At 54.1% G+C, this 21,384-nt stretch overlaps 2 protein-coding genes and 1 pseudogene across 3 annotated transcripts; 1 reads left to right on the top strand and 2 right to left on the bottom strand.

Annotated features, from left to right (window-relative positions):
* Positions 1-4,271: 4,271 nt before the first annotated feature.
* On the bottom strand, positions 4,272-8,395 carry NEU1 (neuraminidase 1). The gene is made up of 6 exons (XM_045795628.2): positions 8,150-8,395; positions 7,497-7,689; positions 6,277-6,539; positions 5,518-5,700; positions 5,114-5,336; positions 4,272-5,017 (listed from the first exon to the last, which is right to left on the bottom strand). The coding sequence occupies exons 1-6, from the start codon at positions 8,309-8,311 to the stop codon at positions 4,791-4,793; spliced, it is 1,251 nt and encodes a 416-aa protein (XP_045651584.1). The 5' UTR covers positions 8,312-8,395; the 3' UTR covers positions 4,272-4,790.
* Positions 7,217-7,295, top strand: LOC123791090 (small nucleolar RNA U3; annotated as a pseudogene).
* Positions 8,396-8,743: 348 nt separating the features above from the next.
* SLC44A4 (solute carrier family 44 member 4) lies at positions 8,744-21,094 on the bottom strand. Of its 2 annotated transcripts, none has more exons than XM_087857941.1 (21): positions 21,017-21,094; positions 19,014-19,062; positions 18,413-18,486; positions 18,189-18,267; positions 17,291-17,390; positions 17,085-17,210; positions 16,870-16,930; positions 15,513-15,600; positions 15,344-15,427; positions 14,876-15,111; positions 14,672-14,771; positions 13,675-13,770; positions 13,294-13,393; positions 11,051-11,304; positions 10,869-10,963; positions 10,694-10,797; positions 10,514-10,587; positions 10,226-10,296; positions 10,024-10,118; positions 9,867-9,951; positions 8,744-8,993 (listed from the first exon to the last, which is right to left on the bottom strand). In XM_087857941.1, the coding sequence occupies exons 1-21, from the start codon at positions 21,048-21,050 to the stop codon at positions 8,869-8,871; spliced, it is 2,130 nt and encodes a 709-aa protein (XP_087714067.1). In that variant the 5' UTR covers positions 21,051-21,094; the 3' UTR covers positions 8,744-8,868. The 2 variants fall into 2 exon arrangements, with proteins under 2 accessions (XP_087714067.1, XP_087714066.1); XM_087857940.1 differs by having other exon boundaries at positions 15,344-15,430.
* Between the last annotated feature and the right edge of the window lie 290 nt (positions 21,095-21,384).

A 21,384-nucleotide genomic window follows, 5' to 3' on the forward strand; every position in this document is an offset into this window, starting at 1 on the left:
TCTCAAATAAATAAATAAAATCTTTAAAAAATTAAAAAATAAAAAAAAATCATGCACCCAAAGTGCAGTCCTGCTTTGTTGGGGATGGGTTGAGGGGACAGGAAGAACTTTCTTGTTTAATTTTCAGTCCTCAGGCCCCGGATTTATCTCCTGATTGCAAATCTGAGATCCACCGAAACCCTGATTTCAGCGCTGAGAATTGGCTGATGTCTCCAGTGCAAATAGAGCCTCCAGGCCCACTTGATGTTCTGGATTCTTGCTTTCTACTACTTATGGTTTTTTGAAGATTTCCCTTACTTTTCTGCCAGCTAAGCCTTACGCTAAAAATGTATTTTTTTTTTTTAAGATTTTATTTATTTGACAGACAGAGAGAGAGCCAGCGAGAGGGGGAACACAGGCAGGGGGAGTGGGAGAGGAAGAAGCAGGCTCATAGCGGAGGAGCCTGACGTGGGGCTCTATCCCAGGACTCTGGGATCACGCCCTGAGCCGAAGGCAGACGCTTAAGGACTGAGCCACCCAGGCGCCCCTAAAAATGTACTTTTATTCTATCCAGAATATTAGGAAATACTAGGAAAGGGAAACCTACTCTCTCATTGTGGTAATTTGAGTCAGGTTTGTTTGGTCAAAAAGAAGTGCAGGCTTTTGTCTTAGATCTTCTCTCCTAATCATTCTTTTTTAAATTTTTTAAAAAAGATTTTATTTATTTATTTGACACAGAGAGAGAAAGAGAGAGCACAAGCAGGGGGAGGGGCAGAGGGAGAGAGAGAAACAGACTCCCTGCTGAGCAGGGAGCCCAACATGAGGCTTGATCCCAGGACCCTGGGATCATGACCTGAGCTGAAGACAGATGCTTAACCGACCGAGCCACCCAGGCGCCCCTCTCCTAATCTTTCTTTGGGCAAAATTAATTGACCTCCTCCTGCTCCCTCCTGGTAGCAATTTCTGGTTGTGAGGACTGACTAGTGAAAAGGTGTACCTGGTGCCTGGTCCCTGGTATTAACTGCTCAGCCTAAGTTGTTATGATCTTTTCCCACTGTTTGAAGGCAGCCTGAGGACAGGGAGAGAGAGCCCAGAGTTCAATCCTGAGCCAAGGGGCTGGGGAGGGGGATGGGAGGGGTGAAGGGCAGTGGCCTGTGCTGCCCCCCCCTCCCCCCCCCCGGGGCTCCAGTCTAGAATGAGGCACTCACCAGGCTACAGGCTATGTCTGCTCTGTCCTATTTGTACGGATAAGCACTGTACCTTCCTTACGGCCTCCAGACATTCCTTCCAGTTCCCCTTTTACATTAAAGAGATCCCCTGTGCCCGTCTGGGACCACACTTTGAGAACCACTGGCCTAGGTCCTTACCCACACTGGATCTGTCTTGCCTCCAGTATGAGGCACCCACCATGTGCCATATGCTGTGGTGGGCATTCAAAGTGCTGGGGTAAACAGGCACGTTTGGTCCCTACCAGCTATTAGGGTTACTGGTTTCTTTAGACATGAATTCTTCCTACTGAAACTGTTTCTCTTTTGAGATTTTTTAAAAGATTTTATTTATTTATGTGAGAGAGAGAGAATGAGCAGGGGGGAGGGGCAGAGGGAGAAGGAGAAGCAGGCTCTCCGCTGAGCAGGGAGCCGGATGTGGGGCTTGATCCTAGGACCCTGAGATCATGACCTAAGCAGAGTCAGATGCTTAACCAACTGAGCCACCCAGGCACGCCTTGAAATCTTTTCTACAGTGTTTTGAAGTCTGTTCTTCCTAAGTCTAGGCTAAATGTGTAAGGAAGTTTCTCAAACTACAGTCCAAAGTCCCCAGCATCAGCCTCTCGGGCAGTTCCCGTTAACATGCACCTGGACAGCTCAGTCAGGGGAGCGTCAAACTCTGGGTTTCCGCTCAGGTCCTGATCTCAGCGTCCTGAGATCGAGCAGTTATCGGGCTCCTCCCTTAGGGGGGAGTCTGCTCCAGATTCTCTCTCCCTCTTTCTCCCCTTCTGCCCCTCACCCCACTAGGGTTTATTTCTCTCTCTCTGTATTATAAATAAATAAAATTTTAAAAACGCGAAGTCCTAGCCCTCCTGGGTGGGGGGGAATCGTCTCTCAGCTACGGTTCTTGGCTAAGAAGGAACAAGGTCACTCTTCACAAGCCTTCTGCCACATCTACTTCATAGCACAGTAGCTCAGACATTCACGGTATCATTTTCTCTTTCCTCCAGCATTTTTTTAAAGTAGGCTCCATGCTGTGTTTGAACCCACAACCCTGAGATCAAGAGTCAGACTCTTATCCAACTGAGCCACCCAGGCGCCCCCTCCCCCAGTATTTCTAGTAACACTGTTAGCAAGACCTTGTCAGACGTGCAATTTTTAGTGCTATTAGACAGCACTGTCCCAATTGCTGCAATTACCACCCTCTCCACTCTTCCCACATCATACCAATCTTAGGATCTTCATTAGAAAAGCAGACCCCCCACCCCACCAACCACGCTGCCTGGGGTCCGGGTTTCTCCCTCCTTTCTTCCCTCGGATATCCTCCTGCAGGCCACAGATTCTTCCCCTATATGTCCCCTGTGTGGTTGGTAACAGTGTGGTTTACTGGCCAAGGCAGAGTATTACATCAATCGGTTTACTCAACTGGCAAGTAAAGGGGGGAAATTAAGCATTTATCCTGCCTTTCCCTACAAACCATGCTTCAGGGTAACCCAACAACTTTGATGAGGGAAAGCCCTTTCTTTTACTGAAGAATTTCAGGTAATAAATGGGATAGAAATAATAGAATTTAAAAATCAACATTTCACAACCCCTCAAAATAACTGATTCAGGCAAAACCATCTGTGGATGAACTTGTCAGTTGGAAGGTTGACGGGGGGAACTTACAAAGGAGGGGTCAGGCTGTGGCCACCTGAACCCACTGCTCAAGCCCAGCTTTATTCAGTACTTGCCCCCTGAGAGGGGGCAGCAGGAAGCACACACCACCTGGGAAGGGATCCTGCTGCCCCCCTCACCCCGCCCCCACCTCCTCAATGGAATCGGAGGCCGAACCTTCAGGTTTGATAACTGGAAATGCGAAGGATGGAGGAAGAAGTTAAATGACAGTCTGCATAGCAAACTGACAAATCAGAGTGGAACGTTCCATAGGACAAATGCCCCTATTTCTGCATAGATGGTATCAAGAAAAAGAAAGAGGGGAGGTGGGATGGCAGATTAACCTAGGTTTAAGAGACATCAGAATGAAATGTGTAGGTTTTCTTTGGATCCTGATTTGAACAAAAACTATAAATAAGACATTGTTGAGACATTTGATGAAATTTGCACATTGGCTGGATGGATATTAGATGATAACAGAGTCATTCTTAATGTCTTGGGTGTGCAGTGCTGTTACAGTTACACAGTATAACGTTCCATTTTAAAGAACGAGATACATACTTAACATTGGGGTGAACGTCACAAAGTCCGGGATTTGCTTCAAAATATTTCAACCAAGGAGAGGAAAAGAAAAAAGAATCAGAGGAAGCAAATATTGAACACATGGGGTATACATGGGGTTCATTAAGCTATTTTCTCTACCTTTGTGTTTTTAAAAATGTCTGTAAGTGAAAAAAATTGAAGTATTACATTATTGATCACAAATTCTGGATCAAATACAATAAAATTGAACCATATCCTCACATATAGTGAGATTATTCCATTTTTTTCTATCTGATGGAATGAATTATGCTAACATTTCTTAGATGTTAGGATAACTAGAGAAGCAAGTGGAAAGTAAAATGAACTTCTAACTGTAAGTGAATGTGGCCCTTACTCCTCAGTCTTTAACACTCTTACCACCTCACTTACGCATCCTATTTTCTTTCCCTACAGAGGAAAGCTATGGCTCTCCCCCTCATCTGTAGGCCGCCCATTCTCTTCACAGCGCCTGCCTGAGGATGGCGCTATTTTCTCATATGATTTGTCACAGGGCTTATTTCTCCGCCACGCTGGCCTGGAGAGGTTCCCATCTGCATTTCACACAGCTGCCCCCTGCCTCACAGAGCACTCCATCTTAGCAACAGAAAACAGGACAAATTTTTAAAAATCTCACGGGGCTCCCCCTGCTACTCCTCATTACACCTATGAAGATGAACGTGTTTTTCTGTGAGAAAGAAGAACGTGAAAGGGAAAGGATTTAATTTGCCAAAGTCCGATTTCCACGGGCAAGAAGCACACCAGCTTCCTCCCCAAAGCTCGTTCCCAGCCTCTTAACAAGTGTAGGCGAAGAATGGACACGGACATGCGCGCTGACAGAACCACACAGACTACAAATGCTCATTCGCCTTCATTAAAAAGTTAAGTTACAAATATTTCGATTTATAAATAGTCCAGGTGGGTAGTGCACCTAGTTCTTTACCCTGAATCCAAATACTGCCCTTCCAGGACTTTCATCAACCCGCTCCGTAGCCGGCATCTTACCCCAAAGAGGAAGCTCGGCCTTCCCCAATTCCCTGAGTTTGCATTTATTCAATTCCACAGGCCTGCCTAGTCCTGCCTAAGAAAAGGGCCAATCATCGCCCTGGGAAGGCAGAAGGGGTAGGGGCCAAACCCAGCAATGATGTGGAAAGAAAGTGCTCTCAGCGAGGGCAGGACTTCCCGTGTGGAAGAAGCCAGGCTTGCAGTCCTAACAGAGCGATTTCCCTGTCAAAGAGAACTTGGTTTCACCAAACGCTAGAGTCTAAAGGAAGGCGGAACTGTCTTTTAGGCAACTCGAGCAGATCCTCTATGGACCCATGGTCCCGAACGCTAAGTCCAAGGCCTTGTACTCTGTGGCAGGTGTGCAGCTCAGAGTGTCCCGTAGACGCTGACTTTGGCCAGGGAGATGCTCTCTGTGTACTGATTCCGGCCCTTCTCATACAGGACGTAGAGCTGCGGTGCCTCGTCCTTCCCGCCCACGCTGCCCTCCAGGGCTGCCAGTGAGGAGTAGCCACTCGGGCCCGGCCACAGCTGCACCGTCTCCTTCCGCCACGAGGTACCATTGCTGAAGCTCCAGCGCAGGGTCAGGTTCACCCCTGGGGAGGGCAGGAGGGTCAGGGAAAGGAGGCGCCCCGGCCACGCCTTCTCTAGATAACAGGGGCTCCCCCGCTGGCCCCCCAACAGACACTCACGAAACTCAGGATGGGCGGGATTGGAGAAGAAGATGATGCCCGAGCTGGTGGCTACCGCTCCAGCAGCTACCACAGGGTCCACGAGCTCAGGGTCGAAGGTCACGTCACGGGGCCGGATTGTGTCGCAGGCATCGTAGCTGCGGAGGACAATTCGGCAACGGCAGTGGTAGTTGTTCTGGTTCCGGGCGTTGATGACCACCGAGCCATCCGGGAGCTCATAGGGCTAGCAGAGAGAACCGCGCTTCAGCAAGACCCAGGGAGGGGCCAGGGCAAAGGACCCTGTCCCTGAGGAAGCAGGCTGGGTGGCACAGAGCTGGGCGGCCAGATCCTGGGTCTGTGAGCGCAGGGGTGCTCTGGAGGGCAGGGCAGCTGGAGCGGGTGGGGAACAGACATGGACTCCTGACCTGGCACTCATCGGGGTTGAAATCGTTCTCCCGCTTGGGCTGGCCATAGGGGATGCCGCTGACCCCGCTGCCATAGCGCCAGGAGGCCCCGTGATCATCACTGAGGAGGCAGAAGACCCCGTCCCGCTCCAGGGTCCCATGGCCACACACGATGAGGCGGCCCTTCCTCGGCTCCCGCTGTTTCTGTGGGAAAGGAAGCTGGGTGTCACTGAGGGAGACACTGAAGGGGCTCACAGGCAGGGAAGGGGAACATATCACCTCCTAAGCGTGAGAACACATCTGGTCCCTTTCCATTCTGTCCTAGCTACTGAGGGTCCCAGGAGGATCCCATCGACACCCACTGCCTGAATCAAGGAGCTCTTTCGCAGAATAAGCTCCTTAGGACATCCAGGATGTACACTGGAGGACAGGCTGTGTGCAGGACAAGGGTTGAAGCCACAGGGTGCATGGGAGCTTAAAGCCATGCTTGCTGTGCTCACTCGCCCAGCTGTGCACCATGGCACAGGCTTGCGTCTGCTCCAAGGGAGGGGTGCCCTTTTCCATTCTGCCCAGGGACCACATGGGCTAATACAGGCCTGTTGACAAAGTTCCATCTTCCCTTGGGAGGGAGTTCTTCCCAGGATATCCCTTTCTTCCAAGGAATCCCATCTAAGCAGAAACCTGACTTCATAAGACTCTCTCCCTGGGAAGAAGCCCAACGGGGTGCATCTCCCAAACTCTTCAAAAGGCAGGCCCCTCCACCCATCTCAGGACAGATACCTGGATGCCGGAGCCTGGTCCAGGGGCAAACATCTCGGTGCCAATATCCAACGAGAGATTCCGGGGAGGGCTCCAGGACACACCGTCATCTTTGCTCCACACCAACATGGTGGAGGCCACCTGGCAGCCAGCCTTATGAGCGCAGACGGAATAGAAAAGGAACACCACTCCCGTCTCCATATCGCTCACCACTGCCCCCAGGTTCAGCCCATCCGGGGTTTCCCCATCATCTATGATGAAGGCTGTCGGAGACCATGTGCTGCCTGAAGAGAAAAGAGAAGTAATCCAGGGTGAGCACTCTGAAGGGGCCCTTTCTATCACTCCCAGTTAAATTCTACCTCCTGCTAAGGACCCAAGGCCTCGGAGTGGCCCCAGGGCCCTACAAAACCTGTCCCACCTCACCTCTCTGACCTTATCTACTCTACCCTTGCTCACTCCATGCCCCCCAAGCTCCTTCCCATTCCTCAAATACTTCTCTCCTGGAGGCCTCTGCACAGGCTTGTGACATCTGCCTGGTACACTCTTCCTCAGGGTTACTCTCATCTCCTTTACTCAAGAGTCACCTGTTTAAAATTGCAACCAGGGGCGTCTGGGTGGCTCAGTCGGTTAGGCGCAGCTGGGAGCCTACTTCTCCTTCTCCCTCTGCCTCTCCCTCTGCTGCTACCTCTGCAACTCCCCCTGCTTTGTGCTCTCTCATTCTCGATCTCTCACAAATAAATAAATATATAAATAAAATCCTTAAAAAAATTGCAACCAATCTCCAGCACCCTGTTTTATTTCTCTCCATTATATTTATCATTTTCCAACACAAAAAATAAATTTACCTACTTATTATGTTTATTGTCTGTCTCCCCGCAGACAATATAAGCCCCACAAGAGCAAGGATTTTTGGTCTGCTTTGTTCACAACCCTATTCACAGAATCTAGAACAGGGCCTGGCAAGACTATACTTTCAGGGATCATTTCTATAGTTTGTTACTAGAACAGGGCCTGGCATATAGCAGGTGCTCAATAAATGTTTGAATGTCCAACTCCTAGGTGATCACAACTTCTAGATCACTGCTCTGGACAGCTTCCCTCCTCAAGTTCCCTCTACCCCTCTGAGACCCAGGGCTCCAGCTCTCCCAGGGGTCCTATCCTATCCTCAGGACCCTTGGGCAGGTCAGGCTCCCCACCCATGCAACCTAACACCAGCCCTTGCCACCCGGGCATCTTTATACCCTGGTCGGTGGATCTCCGAAGAGCAATGAACTTGGCCCCCTCATCTGATGTGGACATTTTTCTGGCCTCTGCGAAGGCAAGGAGAGTGCCCTGAGGAGTGGCTGTGATGAGCGGGATTCGGAAGGTGTGCACAGAACCGATCTGCCTCCCGCTCACCCACAGCAGCTGCTCCATGGTCACCAGCGGCTGAACCTGCCAAGAGAGGAGGAAGGAAGGGTCAACGGACAAACTTGACTTCGGGTTTTAGGACGGATGAATAGTGGCTCGGAGTTGAGTTTCCCTGGGGAAGCCGGGATGTTGGGGATCAGAGTGTGGTCGGGGGCAGAATAAGGAAGGGGAAACGGAAGAGAATTTGGAGCAAAGCTGGGGGCTCGGAGCCGGGTAAGGGCTATGAGGGGAGAAGGCGCCTTTGGGCAGCGGGGGGGAGGGGGGGCGCTCCAAAGGGGAACGAGCTCGAATGAAGAGGAGACTCGGAGGGCAGGAGGACAAGGGCCGGGGAAGGAGAGGGGTTAGGTGCGGATGGAGGCAACCGGGTCTGAGAGCGGCGGAGAGTCCCTCGGAGGACGGGGTCTCAGCAGCCCGCATCCCGGGAGACGCTGGGCATAGACGACCCGAGTGGGTTGGGGATGGGGATATACGAGGGGAGACTCACCAGACTGAAGTCGTTCCTTATCCCAGCCCCAAATTCTGCCAGAGACAACAGCAGCAGGAAGATCGCAGCAAATACCTGAACTCTACAGCCTCCCCAGAACCCCGGCATCCGGGGTTCCCCGGGTCTGCCCAGGAGCACTGCGCCGGGTCGGTCTGCCATCATCTCTTCTTGGGCAGCCGGGACCCAGGCCCCCAGGGCTAGACGCGGGCTGGAGTCTGTCAGCTGACCGGGCCCTTTAAATGCCAGCTACTACCCCCCCCCCCCGCCCACAACTCCCCCAACCCGCCCAGAGTCTAGCCACCTGCCGCACTTCCGCGACTCTAATTGGCCCTCACACCCTCAGACTCCTCACATGACCCTTCAGCGCCTTGGAGCTGGACCTTCCAATTGGCTCCTTTTGAAGCCTCGGAGCTTGTGACCCGGACTAGAAACTAATTGGCTGGGATGAAGAAGGGCTGGCATTACTCCTCAGGAGCCTTTTGATTGGGTATGGCACCTGGGACGGGTTAGGGGGGCGGGGCCTATTTTAAAGACCCAGGCGGCAAAAAAAAAAAAAAGCTGTAAGTCGTCATAGAGTGAATAAAAGTCCCGGACTTTTTGAGAAAACAAAATATCAACCTTTAATAATTTTTTTAAACTACAAAATCGAGATCTGGAAGGCGGGGTGAGGCTGGGAGGCTGTACAGGAGGGGTGCAGCCCTGGATCAGGGTCGCGTCTCTCACTTCTTTTTCTTCTTCTTGTCTTCTGGGAACGCCTCGTTCTTCTTGCCTAGGATCTTCAGAAGGGATTTGGGCATGTAGTAGGGCCGGTCCAGGGAGCCGTCGTTCCTCTCCAGGTCTTCCACTGAGCCGCAACAAAGACCTTTAGAGTGGACCCTCGAGGGCCCCCCCACTCCCGGGAAAATCGGGGAAGACGAGACTAGTCGCCTGGTTTCCAGGCTGCACCGCCACGGGCTGTTCTTTTGGGGGCAGTTTTTGTAACCTACTGGGTAGGTTATGTAATCTCAGGTTCTCCTTGGTAAAGTGGGGTCAATAATACTGTATTTCATAGCGTGCTAGGGCTTAACAGAAAAAAATGCGTGTCAACCGCGTATTGCAGACTGCAGTGCATACTAAACCCTGAATGGATGTAGCGCTGACTCTTGAAAGACACAGGGATTAGGGGCGCTGACCCCCACGCAATCAACAATCCGCCTGTTACTTTTGATTCCCCCCAAATTTAATAGCCTAGGTTGACCCAAAGCTTCACTGATAACAATTGATTAACACATATTTTGTTGTTATATGTACTGTATACTGTGTTCTTACAATAAAATAAGCTAAGGAAAAGAAAATGTTAAGAAAATCCTAAGGGAGAGAGAATACCTTTACAGTACTTACTATATCGAAAAAAATGGGGTTCTTCAATGGTCATAGGAGGGTGAGAAAATCCTCACTCACTACAGCCACCTGCTGGGAAGTCTCTGTGGCCAATTTCTACCTTCGTTTTCTAGGGTTCTGCCCTGGAATGGTCTTTCTTGGGAGACCCTGTCAGCCTGGCAGGTCACTTCCTCTTTTCTTCCACAAGCCCCTGGCTTGAGGATGGTGGAAGAGGCTTCCTCTGACTTTGGCTCCTTTAACTCACAAAGTTGCTGTTTCTAGAAGACCCAAGTGTCCAAAAAACCCTAAACAATCTGGTACCTTGAAATCTGGGGGTAGTGGCGGGGGTGTCACTCACAGAAACAGAGGAACAGTGTGTCCACACACATGCCAAAAACGCTGAAGAAGCCACTGGCAATGACGTAGGCACCCAGGATGGAGATCTGGAAGATACAGGGCAAGTTAGAGTTCCTTTCGTGGGTTGGACTGTGAGGCAGAGCTGGGGAGTCACTCACCATGATGGGCAGCCAGTAATAGTTGAGGGAGGGGTTCTCGAAGTCTCTACCCAGACCCTGGATGCGACCGGTGAAGAAAAAGAAGGACAGGACCCCTGTGGGAGAGGTGTGGAGGTCAGTGTCATCACTCCTCTGAGGTCACTTCTGTGGCTGCCCTGTGCCCCTGCCCTCTGTCCCCGTAACTCCCAGCCCTGGCCCTTACCGACACCTCCAACTACCAGCAGCTTCCCGAAGAGCAGCAGCAAGTCTGTGACTTTATCCAGAACGAAGACCCTGTGTGGGAAGTTGGGGTGGGTCGGGCATGAGGGGCCTGGCAGGGCTAGGAACTGGATTGGCTATATAAGTTGCTGTGACAGATGCAAAATGAAAATCGTTCACGCTTCAAGATGAAGACAGCAGAACATTCAGCCAAGCTCGAGGCCCTTCCGAGCGCGGCATGCCCACGGAGCCGGCCTGGGTGGGAGATCGTGGGGGAGGGGGAGAGCCTGACCTGACAATGTTCCGCATGAGCAGCATGAAGGCATTTTTGGCGGAGACACAGAAATTCTTCCCGTAGATGGCGATCTGAGTGGGGTCAAAGGTCAGAGTCTGTATGGTGCTTACCTGGGCCAGGGCAGGGGCCTGAGCCAAGGGACCCCAGAGCAAGGGGCCGCTCGTGCGGGGGCCTCACCATGATGTAGGCATTGCGGTTTAGGAACTTGATAAACTTCTCCAGACACCAGAGGCAGCACTTAAAGCAGCACATGATGCAGCGGGCCACGGGGTTCTGGGCTCCTGGAGAAAGGCGGAGCTCATGTTTGGTCACTGTCCCCAGATTGCCCCTCCCCGAGGGGCCAGCGGCTCACCTCTTAGTTTGCTGTCGATGTACTCCAAAATGACTCGGGCTATCTGCACAAGGGTCAGGATGAGGGCTCCAAAGGCCAGCGACCCAGTGTGGTAACTGCAGAGGGGCTAGGGAGTCAGAGGCAGCTCCAGGACCCCTGAGACTCCCAGGCTCGCAATTGCCAGCCCCCTGCCCTGGGCTTACCGGAGTGTGCGGATGAAGGCAGAGCTCAGGGGGAAGGCGGGGATGTCCCGGGGCTTGTGGAAGGCCCAGTAGAAGGAGGCAAAGGCCCCAGCCAGGACACACTGGCCCAGGGCCAGTACCCAGTTGAGGGTCCAGAATAGCCCCAGGACCCCGTAGATTTGCAAGTTGAAGAGCGAACGCTGAACCAGGCCTGTGGATGAGTAGCTCTGGAAGACGCACCTCAGCCCTGGGCATGAGGAGTTCACGGGCTGGGCCTGGGGGTGACAGAGGAGGGTCATTCTCAGCGGACTCCTGCCACTCCCAGAGCAGAGGGAGGGAAGCAGCAGCCTCCCTGAGTTGGGGAAGCCATTTCCTTCCAGAAGATTCTTCTCCAGGTTTTAGTTGGGTTCAGATTGCCTAGTGTGTGAGAGTTTGGGTTTCCTTCAGTCTCCATATGGGCACAAGAGCTCCGAGGCTGTGTGGGCCAAGCCTTAATGGTATGAAGGCAGCGTGACCAGCACCTAGCTCTCTCCCTGGCACTCAATCAGCAATCCCCTCTAAACCAGCCCCGGCAACTTCAACCAAAATGCTTTCTAGCAAAAATGAACAGACTGGGCATTAGATGGTATTAAGGAGTCATTGTTAATCTTGTTGGGTGTGATAACGGTATAGTGGTTATGCTTTTAATTTATTTTTAATGAATTTTATTATTATTATTATTATTATTTTGGTTGTGTGTGTGTGTGTTTTAAGATTTATTTTTAGACAGAGAGAGTATGAGCAGGGAGAGGGGCAGAGGGAGGGGGAGAGAATCTCAGACTCCCCACCAAGCAGGGAGCCCACCGGAGGGCTCAATACCACCACCCTGAGGTCACCACCCTGAGATCACAGCCTGAGCCCAAATCAAGAGTCAGACCCTTAACCACCTGAGCCACCCAGGCGCCCCTTTGGTTATGCTTGTAAAAGTCCTCATCTGTCCGGGTGCCAGGCTGACTCCGTCAGTAGAGCCTGAGATCCTGATCTCGGACTTGGGAGTCTGAGCCTCACGTTGGGCGTAGAGATTACTTAAAAAAAAAATAAAAAAATAAAACGTCCTTATGTGTCGGGATCCATCCTGATGTGTTTACGGGTGAATTGGCACTTATGTCCAGAATTTACCTTAAAAAACTCCAGAAAAAAAGAATTATGGGGGTGGGGGAGTGGAGATGGATGAAACAAAGACAGTGGGAAGTTGAGGGTTTGTGTGGGTTTGAAAATTTCCATAACAAAAAGTAAAAAACACAGAAGTAAAAAAAAAAAAAAAAACAACCTTCCCTGCAAATGTGACAAAAATCTTGAGAATGGCTGAAATTGCTGAGTGTGTCTTTGAAATTTTATAAGAAAATAAACCACTTTCCACTTTGTAACTGTCGGTTTGGGTCGGTCTCCGCAGCGAGACCCAGAGCAAGCTAGAAGGGAGAACCAGGTCATTTGGAGCTTTGCATACCTGGTGCCTGGCACAGGGTGGGTCCTCCCTAAATGTAAACCAACCTCCCTCCCTCTTCTGTTTTAGAGTGGGCTGGTGCCTGTGAGCAAAGCCCCCGTCCCAGCTTCCAAGAGGTGGCCCCACGAAAGCTCTGAGGACAGCAAATTCCCTGCAGTCCCGTGCACTTCCAGGAACCTGACAGGGAACAGTGTGGGGAAGCAGCTTCTCTCCGGGCAGGCTCCCGCCTCTGCCTATGGCCTAAGGCACTGTGTTCCTAGGCAAAAAGCTTTGAAAAACTAAACAAAACCCATCTACAGTTATCAGCTCTTATCAGGTGCCAGACATGTACAAAGCACTTTATGTGCCTGATGTCATTGAATCTTCTCAGCCACCTGGAGGGACGGAGGGGCGAGGGACGGGTATTATGAGTGTCTCCATTTTACAGATGAATGGACTGAGACTGGAGGTGGAAGTGGCTAACAGTCCTCCTGGCAGAGAGGCAAGTCCGGGGAGGGTGGGAAGTGCTGGTACCCGGCATTCCCAGGGCCGCAAGCCGTCTCCAGCCTCAGTTTCCTTCTCTGAGTAAGGGGTGGCTGAGGGGGAGGTGTGCTGGGTCCGGAGTCCACTGCCGGCTCCCTTTCTGGCTCTGCTGGGGGCCTGTCGTGTGACCTTGAGGGAACTCCTCTTGTTCTCTGGTCCTCAGTGTCTGCTGTGCAATGAGGGATTTGGACTAGCCGGGCCCTAAGGTCACCTCAGCCCTACTGGTGCCCCCCACCATGTCCACCCCAAATCCCCTCACCGTGGGGTCGCATGATGCATTCATTTGCACTTTCTCACAGCTGGGCAAGCTGGCGTTGGGGGCCCAGAAGACATATTGGGGTTGCCCTGATGTGGCCAGGTACCCAGAGGGAAGTCAAGGAAGAAGGCATAGTCACACGGGGGTCTCCACAGGTCCCCCCCTCAGGGACACCTTCCCAGGTACTTGCGAGGGTTGTTCACTGCACAAAGGGCTGGAAATCAGCCTGGGCTCAGTCTTTCGACTCCGTCCAGGGGCAGGCCTGTGTCTGCCCAGAGGAAGGGGCACCTTCTTCCAATTGCACTAAGGCATTGTGTAGGTAAATAACGCCCCTTCCCCGACCCCCGCCCCCGCCCCAGGAGGCCTGGCCATGTGGGCAAAGGATACAGGGCGGTCATGGCCCAGTAGACGATGGAGATGAGCAGGAGAACAAAGGTGACCAGAGGGTAGAACAGGGTAGACATCATCTGCCCCACAGCCCTGTAGGGAGGTAAGAGCAGTCCATCAGTATGGCCCTGGGCCCCAGCGCCCACCCACCCTGTCCTGGGGCTGACCCTGGCAAGGTCCCCGCCACTGTCCTTGCCAGGGCCTGCTCTGTCCCCCAAGCTGGGCACATAGTAGGTGCTCACTGAATGAACCGACCTGAATAAATCAGGCTCAAGGGACCCTTGGAGGAAATTAGAATCACAAAGAAGCCCCTTGGGGCAGCTTCAGGGAGGCTAAGGGAATGGAGTCCTCAAAGTAGGGTCTCCTGACGGGTTTGGCAGGTAGGTCCTGGGTGGGAACAAGCGGCTACTTCTCCCTGCCTGGGCTCCTGCCATTCCACCCGGCAGCCACGGCCAGCACAACGGCAGCTACCGTTCTGACTGCTCCTCGTGGAGAGCCTGCTTCCTGTTCTGGGAACCCGACAGGACACTAACTCATTTAATCCTCATGACAACCCTACAAAGTAGGAAATATTATTGCCCGCTGCCCCCCCCACCCCCAAACCCTGCCCGGGCGTCTGGGTGGCTCAGTTAGTGACATGTCTGCCTTCGGCTCAGGTCATGATCCTGGAGTCCTGGGACCGAGCCCCACGTCGGGGTCCCTGCTCAGCGGGGAGTCTGCTTCTCCCTCTCCCTCTGCCCCCCACTCCTGGCTCCTGCTCTCTCTCCCTCACACTCTCTCAAATAAATAAATAAAATTAAAAAAAAAAAGAACTATTATTGTCCCGATTTCACAAATGGGTAAATCGAGTCTCAGAAAAACTGAGTCACACAGCGGAGTTAACCACTGCGTGAACTCTGCCCTTCTCCGGGGCTCCCCGCCACCTTCCCAGCACTGCCATTCCATGCCTGCACCCCTGTTCTCTTCCCCCTCTCCCTCCCAGGCGGGTCCTGACTTGCTGGCCTCCTTCAGGAGGGCGATGGCGATGCGAATCCGCTGCCGCAGGAAGATGAGCATCAGCAGCAGGATGGCCTCGAGCACAGCCAGCACGATCACTGAGGGTGGACAGGGAGCAGAGGGGCGTGTGTCAGGGCCCGGGCTCGGCGAGGCCCGGGGCAACCCCGCGTGGCTGGTGGTCCGGCAGCGGGCAGGCACTCACGGGCGGCCAGCCAGGTCTCCTGAACGTTGCGGTAGGCGCTGAGGTTGCTGGTGAAGCCCAGCTGGGTGATGGAGGCACCCCTGTCCCGCAGCACTCGGTACTCCTCCCAGCAGTGGTAGATGCCGTACGCCAGCACGCCCAGCACCCCGAGGATCAGCACCAGCACCAGGGGCCCAGCCACCAGGCGCAGAAGCAGGATAAACAGCAGGCTCAGGACCAGAGCCACACCTAGGGCACTGTAGGCAGGGGGAGGTAGTGGAGGGTCATCCCTGGTCCCCTAAATCTTCTCCCTTTCAGAGGCTCCCAAATGCCTCACACTCCCGATGTCCCCAGGTTAGACCCCCTTTCTCTTATAAATCTTGTTGGGTCTGGGGTCAGTGCAGAGTTTCTGTTTCAGACATTGGGCTAGGGGCCAGAGGATGGGGGAGGGCAGCAGGGAAGGAGATGGTAGGGGAATTGGTGACTCACATAAGAATCCAATACCAGGACTGGGCAACATCTTCAAAGATCTTAACAGTGATGTCACGGGCATTGAGGCTGTCAAGAAGACCACTGCTGGGGAGGGTCAGAGTCAGATGGGGTTGTTGTGGGGGGGAAGGGGTACGGGACAGAGATGTGGGGGCAGGAGGATGCCCACCTGATCCCCTGGGAGATGGAGGTGTTGCTGGAGATCCCTGGGAGTTCAGGTAGAGTGCTGTTCAGCAATGGAAGACAACGCCCCAGAGCTGGAGGGAGAGAACCGGGGCTCCTGGGTGGGAGGGCCCAGAGCTTTGCCTCGAAAGCCTCTGGCCTCCACCCAGCACCTCAGTAGCCTTAGGGAAGGCAGGAGAGGTGGGCTTTGCCCTCCCCCACCCAGAGAGCTGCTCTTGACTCCACAGCCAAGAGGGAGTTCCTGCCTCAGGGAACCCCGTCCAGTTTCCTCACTGTCTCTCAGGACTCCTTCCTCCCGTCCTTGCCGCTGCCGGTGGAGACCCGCATTTCCTCTGGCCTGACTCTTACACCCCACCCTTCAACCCACCCCTTGCCCGAGAGCCAGGAAGACCATGCCTCATTCCAGGGCTCTAGAGCATTCTGCTGCTCAGACACTTCTGGCAGCTCTGCCCTGGAGTGACCCTGCTCCCTGGCCAGGCTTCAAGGCCCCACCATCTGAGCTCAGCCCGCTTTCCCCTCACCTCCGTACCTCTGCTCTCCCTGAGCCTCTCTCTGAGTGTTCTCCCTCCAGAAATCCCATCCATTACTCCCTGTTCAGCTCCATCTCCAGGTCACCTCCTCCAGGAAGTCTTCTCACCCCTTCCCCATCTCCTGTGGCACTTTATCTCCACCCTCCCAATGACTTTGCCAGGCAGGCTGACTTTGGCATTTATATTCTAAAGATGAGGAAACAAGGCACAGAGAGGTTGAGTAATTGGCCTAAGACCACACAGCTGGAAAGTGCTGGAATCTGGATCTGAGTTTGGAGCATTCATTTGAGGTCTTTTGATTGTGCTTATATGGAGAATTGGCTCTCTTTTCTCATGTTATAATTAAAATTTTTTCCTATTAAAAATACCATTGACTATTGGAAAGAAGAACATATGGAAAAAATTAAAAAGTCAACAGTGATCCCAGCACCCAGACACATTTGCTTGTGCGTCTGGCTGGACATCCAGTCTGCTTCCAGTGCGCAGACATTAACACGTGTGGGTACATTTGCCCAGCTGTGTGTCCACGGGACGCTCATGCCGTGTCTTTGCCAACATCTCTGATCTCTGCACCTAAAATGCAGCTCAAACTCGGAGCAGTTTCATCTGCCCTGCGTCTCCCCTGGGTGCTTCGTGCCCAGCAGGTGCACAAGACGGCAGGGTCAAGCTGCAGAGAGCAGAATGAAGACCCGTGCTAATTCCAATTCGGCCAGACAAGCTGCATGACTTTACTCTCTCTGGGCCTGGTTTCCTCGTTTGAGCAGCGAGAACACAGGACTAGATGCTGCCCCAGGAAGGAATGCAGCTTCTCACCTGGAGTGGAAGGGAGGAGGAAACCGGGGCAGAGCTCCTGCTGCAGGCTTTGGATCACCGGCTGGGGGTCGGGGAGGACATACAGACACGCAGACACAGAGCAGGGTGAAGGAGGGAGCCCCCGCCCCCACCATAGTCACCTACCCAACTCCCCCCCCCCCCCACCCATGTGACTCCTCCTTGACTACAGCCTTGACGCTGGAGGCAGCTCTCACCATATCCCAGGGCACCCCTGGCAGACAAAAGTTCCTGTTTGCCGTGTTGAAGACCTCCCCAACCTTCTGTGAGAGCTGGTTGACTTCCACCGTCCATGCGATCTCGGGGCAGGAGGACACACACACCTGGGGGCAGAGAGCATGCTGAGGGGCGGCGGCCTGGACCCTGGGGGTGATCTGGGCAGAGGCAGGTCCCAGGCTCTGACCTGGGGTGTGGGACACTGCAGGCCGTTCTCAGCGACCGTGATGATGTTGGCGGCCAGAATGCAGCTGAAGATGTTGAAGTAGAGAAGATACGGTTTATCTCTGCGGGAGGGAAGGAAGTGTGGGCATCAGGGCCTGGTCAGGGGCAGGGAGAGGACGGCGGGGGCCGCGCCTCCAGAATACAGTGGGCCTAGCGGCAGCGTGTGCGGGGCCCACACCCTGACGCACAGCGCTCAGCTCCTGGCCTTAGGAAGTTCCCTTCAGCTGCAGAGACAACGAGGCACCCGGAAGATGGCCCAGAGTAACTGAGCATTGAAACTGCTACCAAATGGCTAAGAGTTTTATGACCTTGAGCAAGTCACTGACTGCCCACTGCCTCAGTTACAACAGGCGTAAGGTAATAAGACCTGCTTCATAGGGTTTCGATGAGTTTGTGTGTGCAAAGTACACCTTCTGCCCGGAACAGAGTAAACGCCTTGTCATTGTTAAGGTTTTATTATTTACTGAAAGTTTCCTGCCTGCGGAACCGATGGAATGGCTTCGGGTAAAACCCCTGAGTTTCAGATGAAGAAATCAAAGCTCAGAGAGGTTGACTACCTTGCCCAAGGCCATACGACCAGAACTCACTTAGCCCAGTTGGGGAGTCAAACGCCAAACTCTGAACTTTAAAACCCGTGCACTTAACCATGGCTCTGCCTCCCATTTTTGGGGGGAATCAGAAGCCAACTGCCCAGAAAGGGAGGCTGCTCAACGTGGTGTCGCATGGTGAGACTCAGGGAGGCTGTGGCCCGTGGGCAATCGAGGAAGGATCTGGAGCCTGAGTGTTGAGTGTTGGGATCGTGTTCTCAGCCCGCCGCCCACCTCCCCTCCCATCTGCCCCTCTTCCTTCTTCGTACTCACTTGTTGGCCCCTACCCCGCAGTAGGCCCCGGTGGAATTCCTGGGGTAGAGGACTTGCCGGGGGTCTCCGTACACCCAAGCTGGAAGCAGATGCAGGGATGAGTCACCAGAGGGCAGGACTTGTGTGGGGGGGGAGCAGCCTTGGGGATGGTCCCAGCCCGGGGTTCCTGCTGCCGCCCCCCGCCCAACCCCACCGCCCCAGCACCGCCCCCGCTGGAAACTCACCCACGATCCCCACCACGATGTAACCCAGGATGAAGGCAAGGAAGAGGACGCAGCAGATGATGTCTGTGCAGCTCCTGGGAGAGAAGTGGGGGAGGCCTTTGGAGGGGGAGGCAGGGCGTGTGCTCTGGAGGAGTCACGGGTCGGAGCTGGGGGAAGCTGAGGATGGGTGTCGGTAGGTTTTATTTTATTTTTCTAAGAAACCCTTTTTCTCACAATGCACCAGGGAATAAATAAGAAGCACTTGTTTCTATTTGTCCTCAGGAAGGTGTGTGTGGGGGGGTGAAGACAGAAAAACAAAATAACCGTTTTCTGGGTGGGTAAACTTTTGAAGTACGATACAGAAAAGTGAACAACTTGTAAGTGCCTAGCTGGGTGAATTTTCCCAAAGAGCACACACCTGTGTAGCCAGCGCCCAGGTCAAGAAATAGAAAGCACCCCCAGAAGGCCCCTTGTGCCCACTCCAGACACAAGAGTTCACCCAAGGACTCCATTTTCCTGGGGCGGGAGCTTTCTTTTTTATAAACTTCTTACCAATATTTCAGCAAATACAATGCAAAACCAAGACCCCCACCCCCTAGTTGGGGCAGGGCCCAGAACTCACCTGTTCCTGATGGGACCTCGAAAGGAGGGGTCATATTTGGCTGGTTTCCCTGAGGTGCACAGGGAAGAGTAGGGAGAGTGAGGCCCTGCGTGGATGTCTCTCCGCATCTCCTGTCCCTCCCACATCCTTCCCTGCAGCATGATCCTACCCTGGCCCAGGATCCTCCCTGCCCCTCAGGAGTTTGGGGGGTGGGGGGAGAGATGGACAGGGGCAGGGCTGGCAGGAGAAGCTGGAGAGCCGGAGAGGTAGGATTAAGGCTTGGTCAGCAGCTTCACTGCTCACCGTGAACTCTACCAAGTTGGCTTTGGAGGGAAGGGGAAAGGGGGCCTTAAAAGGTTGTTTCCAGCTCACACCTCAAGGCTGGCAGCCAGGGAAATAGCCTTCGCCTCCTGCCTCCATCCTGGCCCATTTCTCCTGCGTCTCACTGTGGCTGGGATGTGGGACTCAGTCAAGCCACCTCAGTGGTTCTCCCGCCCCCATCCTTAGCCCTCTCCCCTCCCTGTACCCAGCCTAGGGTGGGCACAAATCGAGAACACCTCAGGGAGGTCACAGCCCTTCCCCACAGCTGCCCCAGGCCCTACCTCCACTCTCTGGCCCAAAGCCATAGGGAAAGAAACTGGAGCCAAAGGCATTAACTCCTGCAGGACCTGGGCAGGGAGGGGCCCCTGTAAAGCCCCCCCACCCAAAGGGACCCCAGGCCGCTGCCAGTCTCTGAGTGAGCAGTCAGGGTGACACCTGAGCCTGGCGGTTGAGATTGTGGTCGGTTTAGATTGTGGCCATGTCCTGTTCCTGGTCCTCCCTGAGTACACACAGGGAGGAGGTGGGGCCAGGCAGCTGGGGTCCTGTGTTGGCACAGAGGAGGGAGGGCAGAGGGTTGGGCAAGAGTGTGGGAAGGGGTGAGATCCATTCTCCTTAGGTGTTCTGGACTCTGTCCCTCCATGGCTCTCAGACATGAGATCAATGATTGACCCAAAGCTGTTCCAGGAAGTCTACTAGGGAGGCCTTACTGCTCCTTCCCCTAGCCTGCTTAGGAACCCAAGCTTTGCCTCTGGGAGGCCCCTCCCTTGGGATTCCCTCCCCTTCAGACCAGGAGCTCAGACCTCCAAGCCCCAAGGGACCCCTGCAGGCAGGCCCGTTGTCCTTCCTGCTCACAGGGATCCCAGAGGCTGGTGTCCCAGTTCCCTCTCATCTCAGACCACCCCACCCCTAATCCTAGGGCTCCCTGGGACAGGCTCCTAGCCCTGGGTCCTCATGGAAATTCTGCCGATAGGCTCCCTGCTCGCTCTCCCCTCACCCTACCCTTCACAGGAAGCCCTTGTGAAGCCCCTGCCCCTATCTCTCATGGTACCTCCCTCAGGCTCCCCCTCCTAACAGAGACCCCAGAGGCAGGCCCCGTTCTCCTCTCCACAGAGGCCCACAGCCCTAACACCTCACAGAGACCCTCAAACACACCCCACTTCTGCTGTCACTGCTCACAGAGACCCTGGGAAGCAGACTTCTAGCACCGTTTTCCCTCAGAGACCCAGGGTCCAGACTGAAACTCCTCTTCTTCACAGGGACCCCAGCTGTGCCTCCTGACAGGGGCCCAGACCCCAGGCTCACCCCTCACGAGCTCTGCAGCACATAGACCCTCCCAGCCCCTGAGCCCGATCCTCCTGCTCAGGACCCTGACCCTGCCTTCTTCCATTCAGGCTTTGCTTCCCAGGGCCCTGCCCTGAGGGACCCAGATTCCAGCCCCAACTCCTCATGGAGACCCCAGCTTCACTCCCCAAAGGCTCCCTGGCAAAAGCCCCCAGCCCCTGAACCCAATCCTCCTCCCAGTACCCTGACTCTACTTCCTTCCATCAGCTCTTTACGTGCCCTCCCTTCAGGGACCCAGGACTCCCCTCAGCTCCTCTCCCTGGGGCCAGCCCCAGCCATCGCTCCCCCAGAGCAGGCCCAGACTGGCCTCCCCACCCTCCGAGGGTTCTGGGCCTCTGCCCCAGCCTTGCCCTCAGACTCACCATGGGCCTCATCCCCGTCCTGTTTTCCCCCCATGGTTCAGTCTCCAGAGTGATTGGAGCCAGGGAGACCTAGCGACTCACCTGCCGCCCGCCCCGCCCTCGCACACGTCACAGCCCCACCTCCGCCTATGGTCCTGACACACTGTGGTTCCTCCTTCTCAGCTCCGCCTGGGCAGTGCCCTGCTGGAGGACTGGAAGGCCGAGCCTGGGACCGGCGCAGGGCTGCTTTCCTGCTTGCCACCGTCTCCGTGCACCATGGCACGCTTTAAGAAAATCCTTCATGTTTTTGCAAATTACTTCAGCTGTGGTTCACTCACACCTATACTCTCCAGATTAAGTGTTGAGATTTGCCTTTTAGCCCTGGACTG

This window comes from Ursus americanus, chromosome 32, assembly GCF_024610735.1.
Source record: "Ursus americanus isolate L20-20 chromosome 32, mUrsAme1.1.p, whole genome shotgun sequence".
In the NCBI taxonomy this organism is placed as follows: domain Eukaryota; kingdom Metazoa; phylum Chordata; class Mammalia; order Carnivora; family Ursidae; genus Ursus; species Ursus americanus.

Bases quoted from the DNA above. Each gene is read 5' to 3' on its own strand.
- NEU1 (XM_045795628.2), bottom strand. From the start codon at position 8,311: ATGATGGCAGACCGACCCGGCGCAGTGCTCCTGGGCAGACCCGGGGAA. The intron at 6,540-7,496 runs GTATAAAGATGC...TTTTCTCTTCAG, and splicing joins TCGGAGATCCACCGACCAGG to GCAGCACATGGTCTCCGACA. The intron at 5,701-6,276 runs GTATCTGTCCTG...CCTTTCCCACAG, and splicing joins GACCAGGCTCCGGCATCCAG to AAACAGCGGGAGCCGAGGAA.
- SLC44A4 (XM_087857940.1), bottom strand. From the start codon at position 21,050: ATGGGGGGAAAACAGGACGGGGATGAGGCCCATG. The intron at 16,931-17,084 runs GTGAGAGCTGCC...CCCGACCCCCAG, and splicing joins CAGGGGTGCCCTGGGATATG to CCGGTGATCCAAAGCCTGCA. The intron at 9,952-10,023 runs GTGAGTGACTCC...TGTATCTTCCAG, and splicing joins ATTACTGGCTGCCCATCATG to ATCTCCATCCTGGGTGCCTA.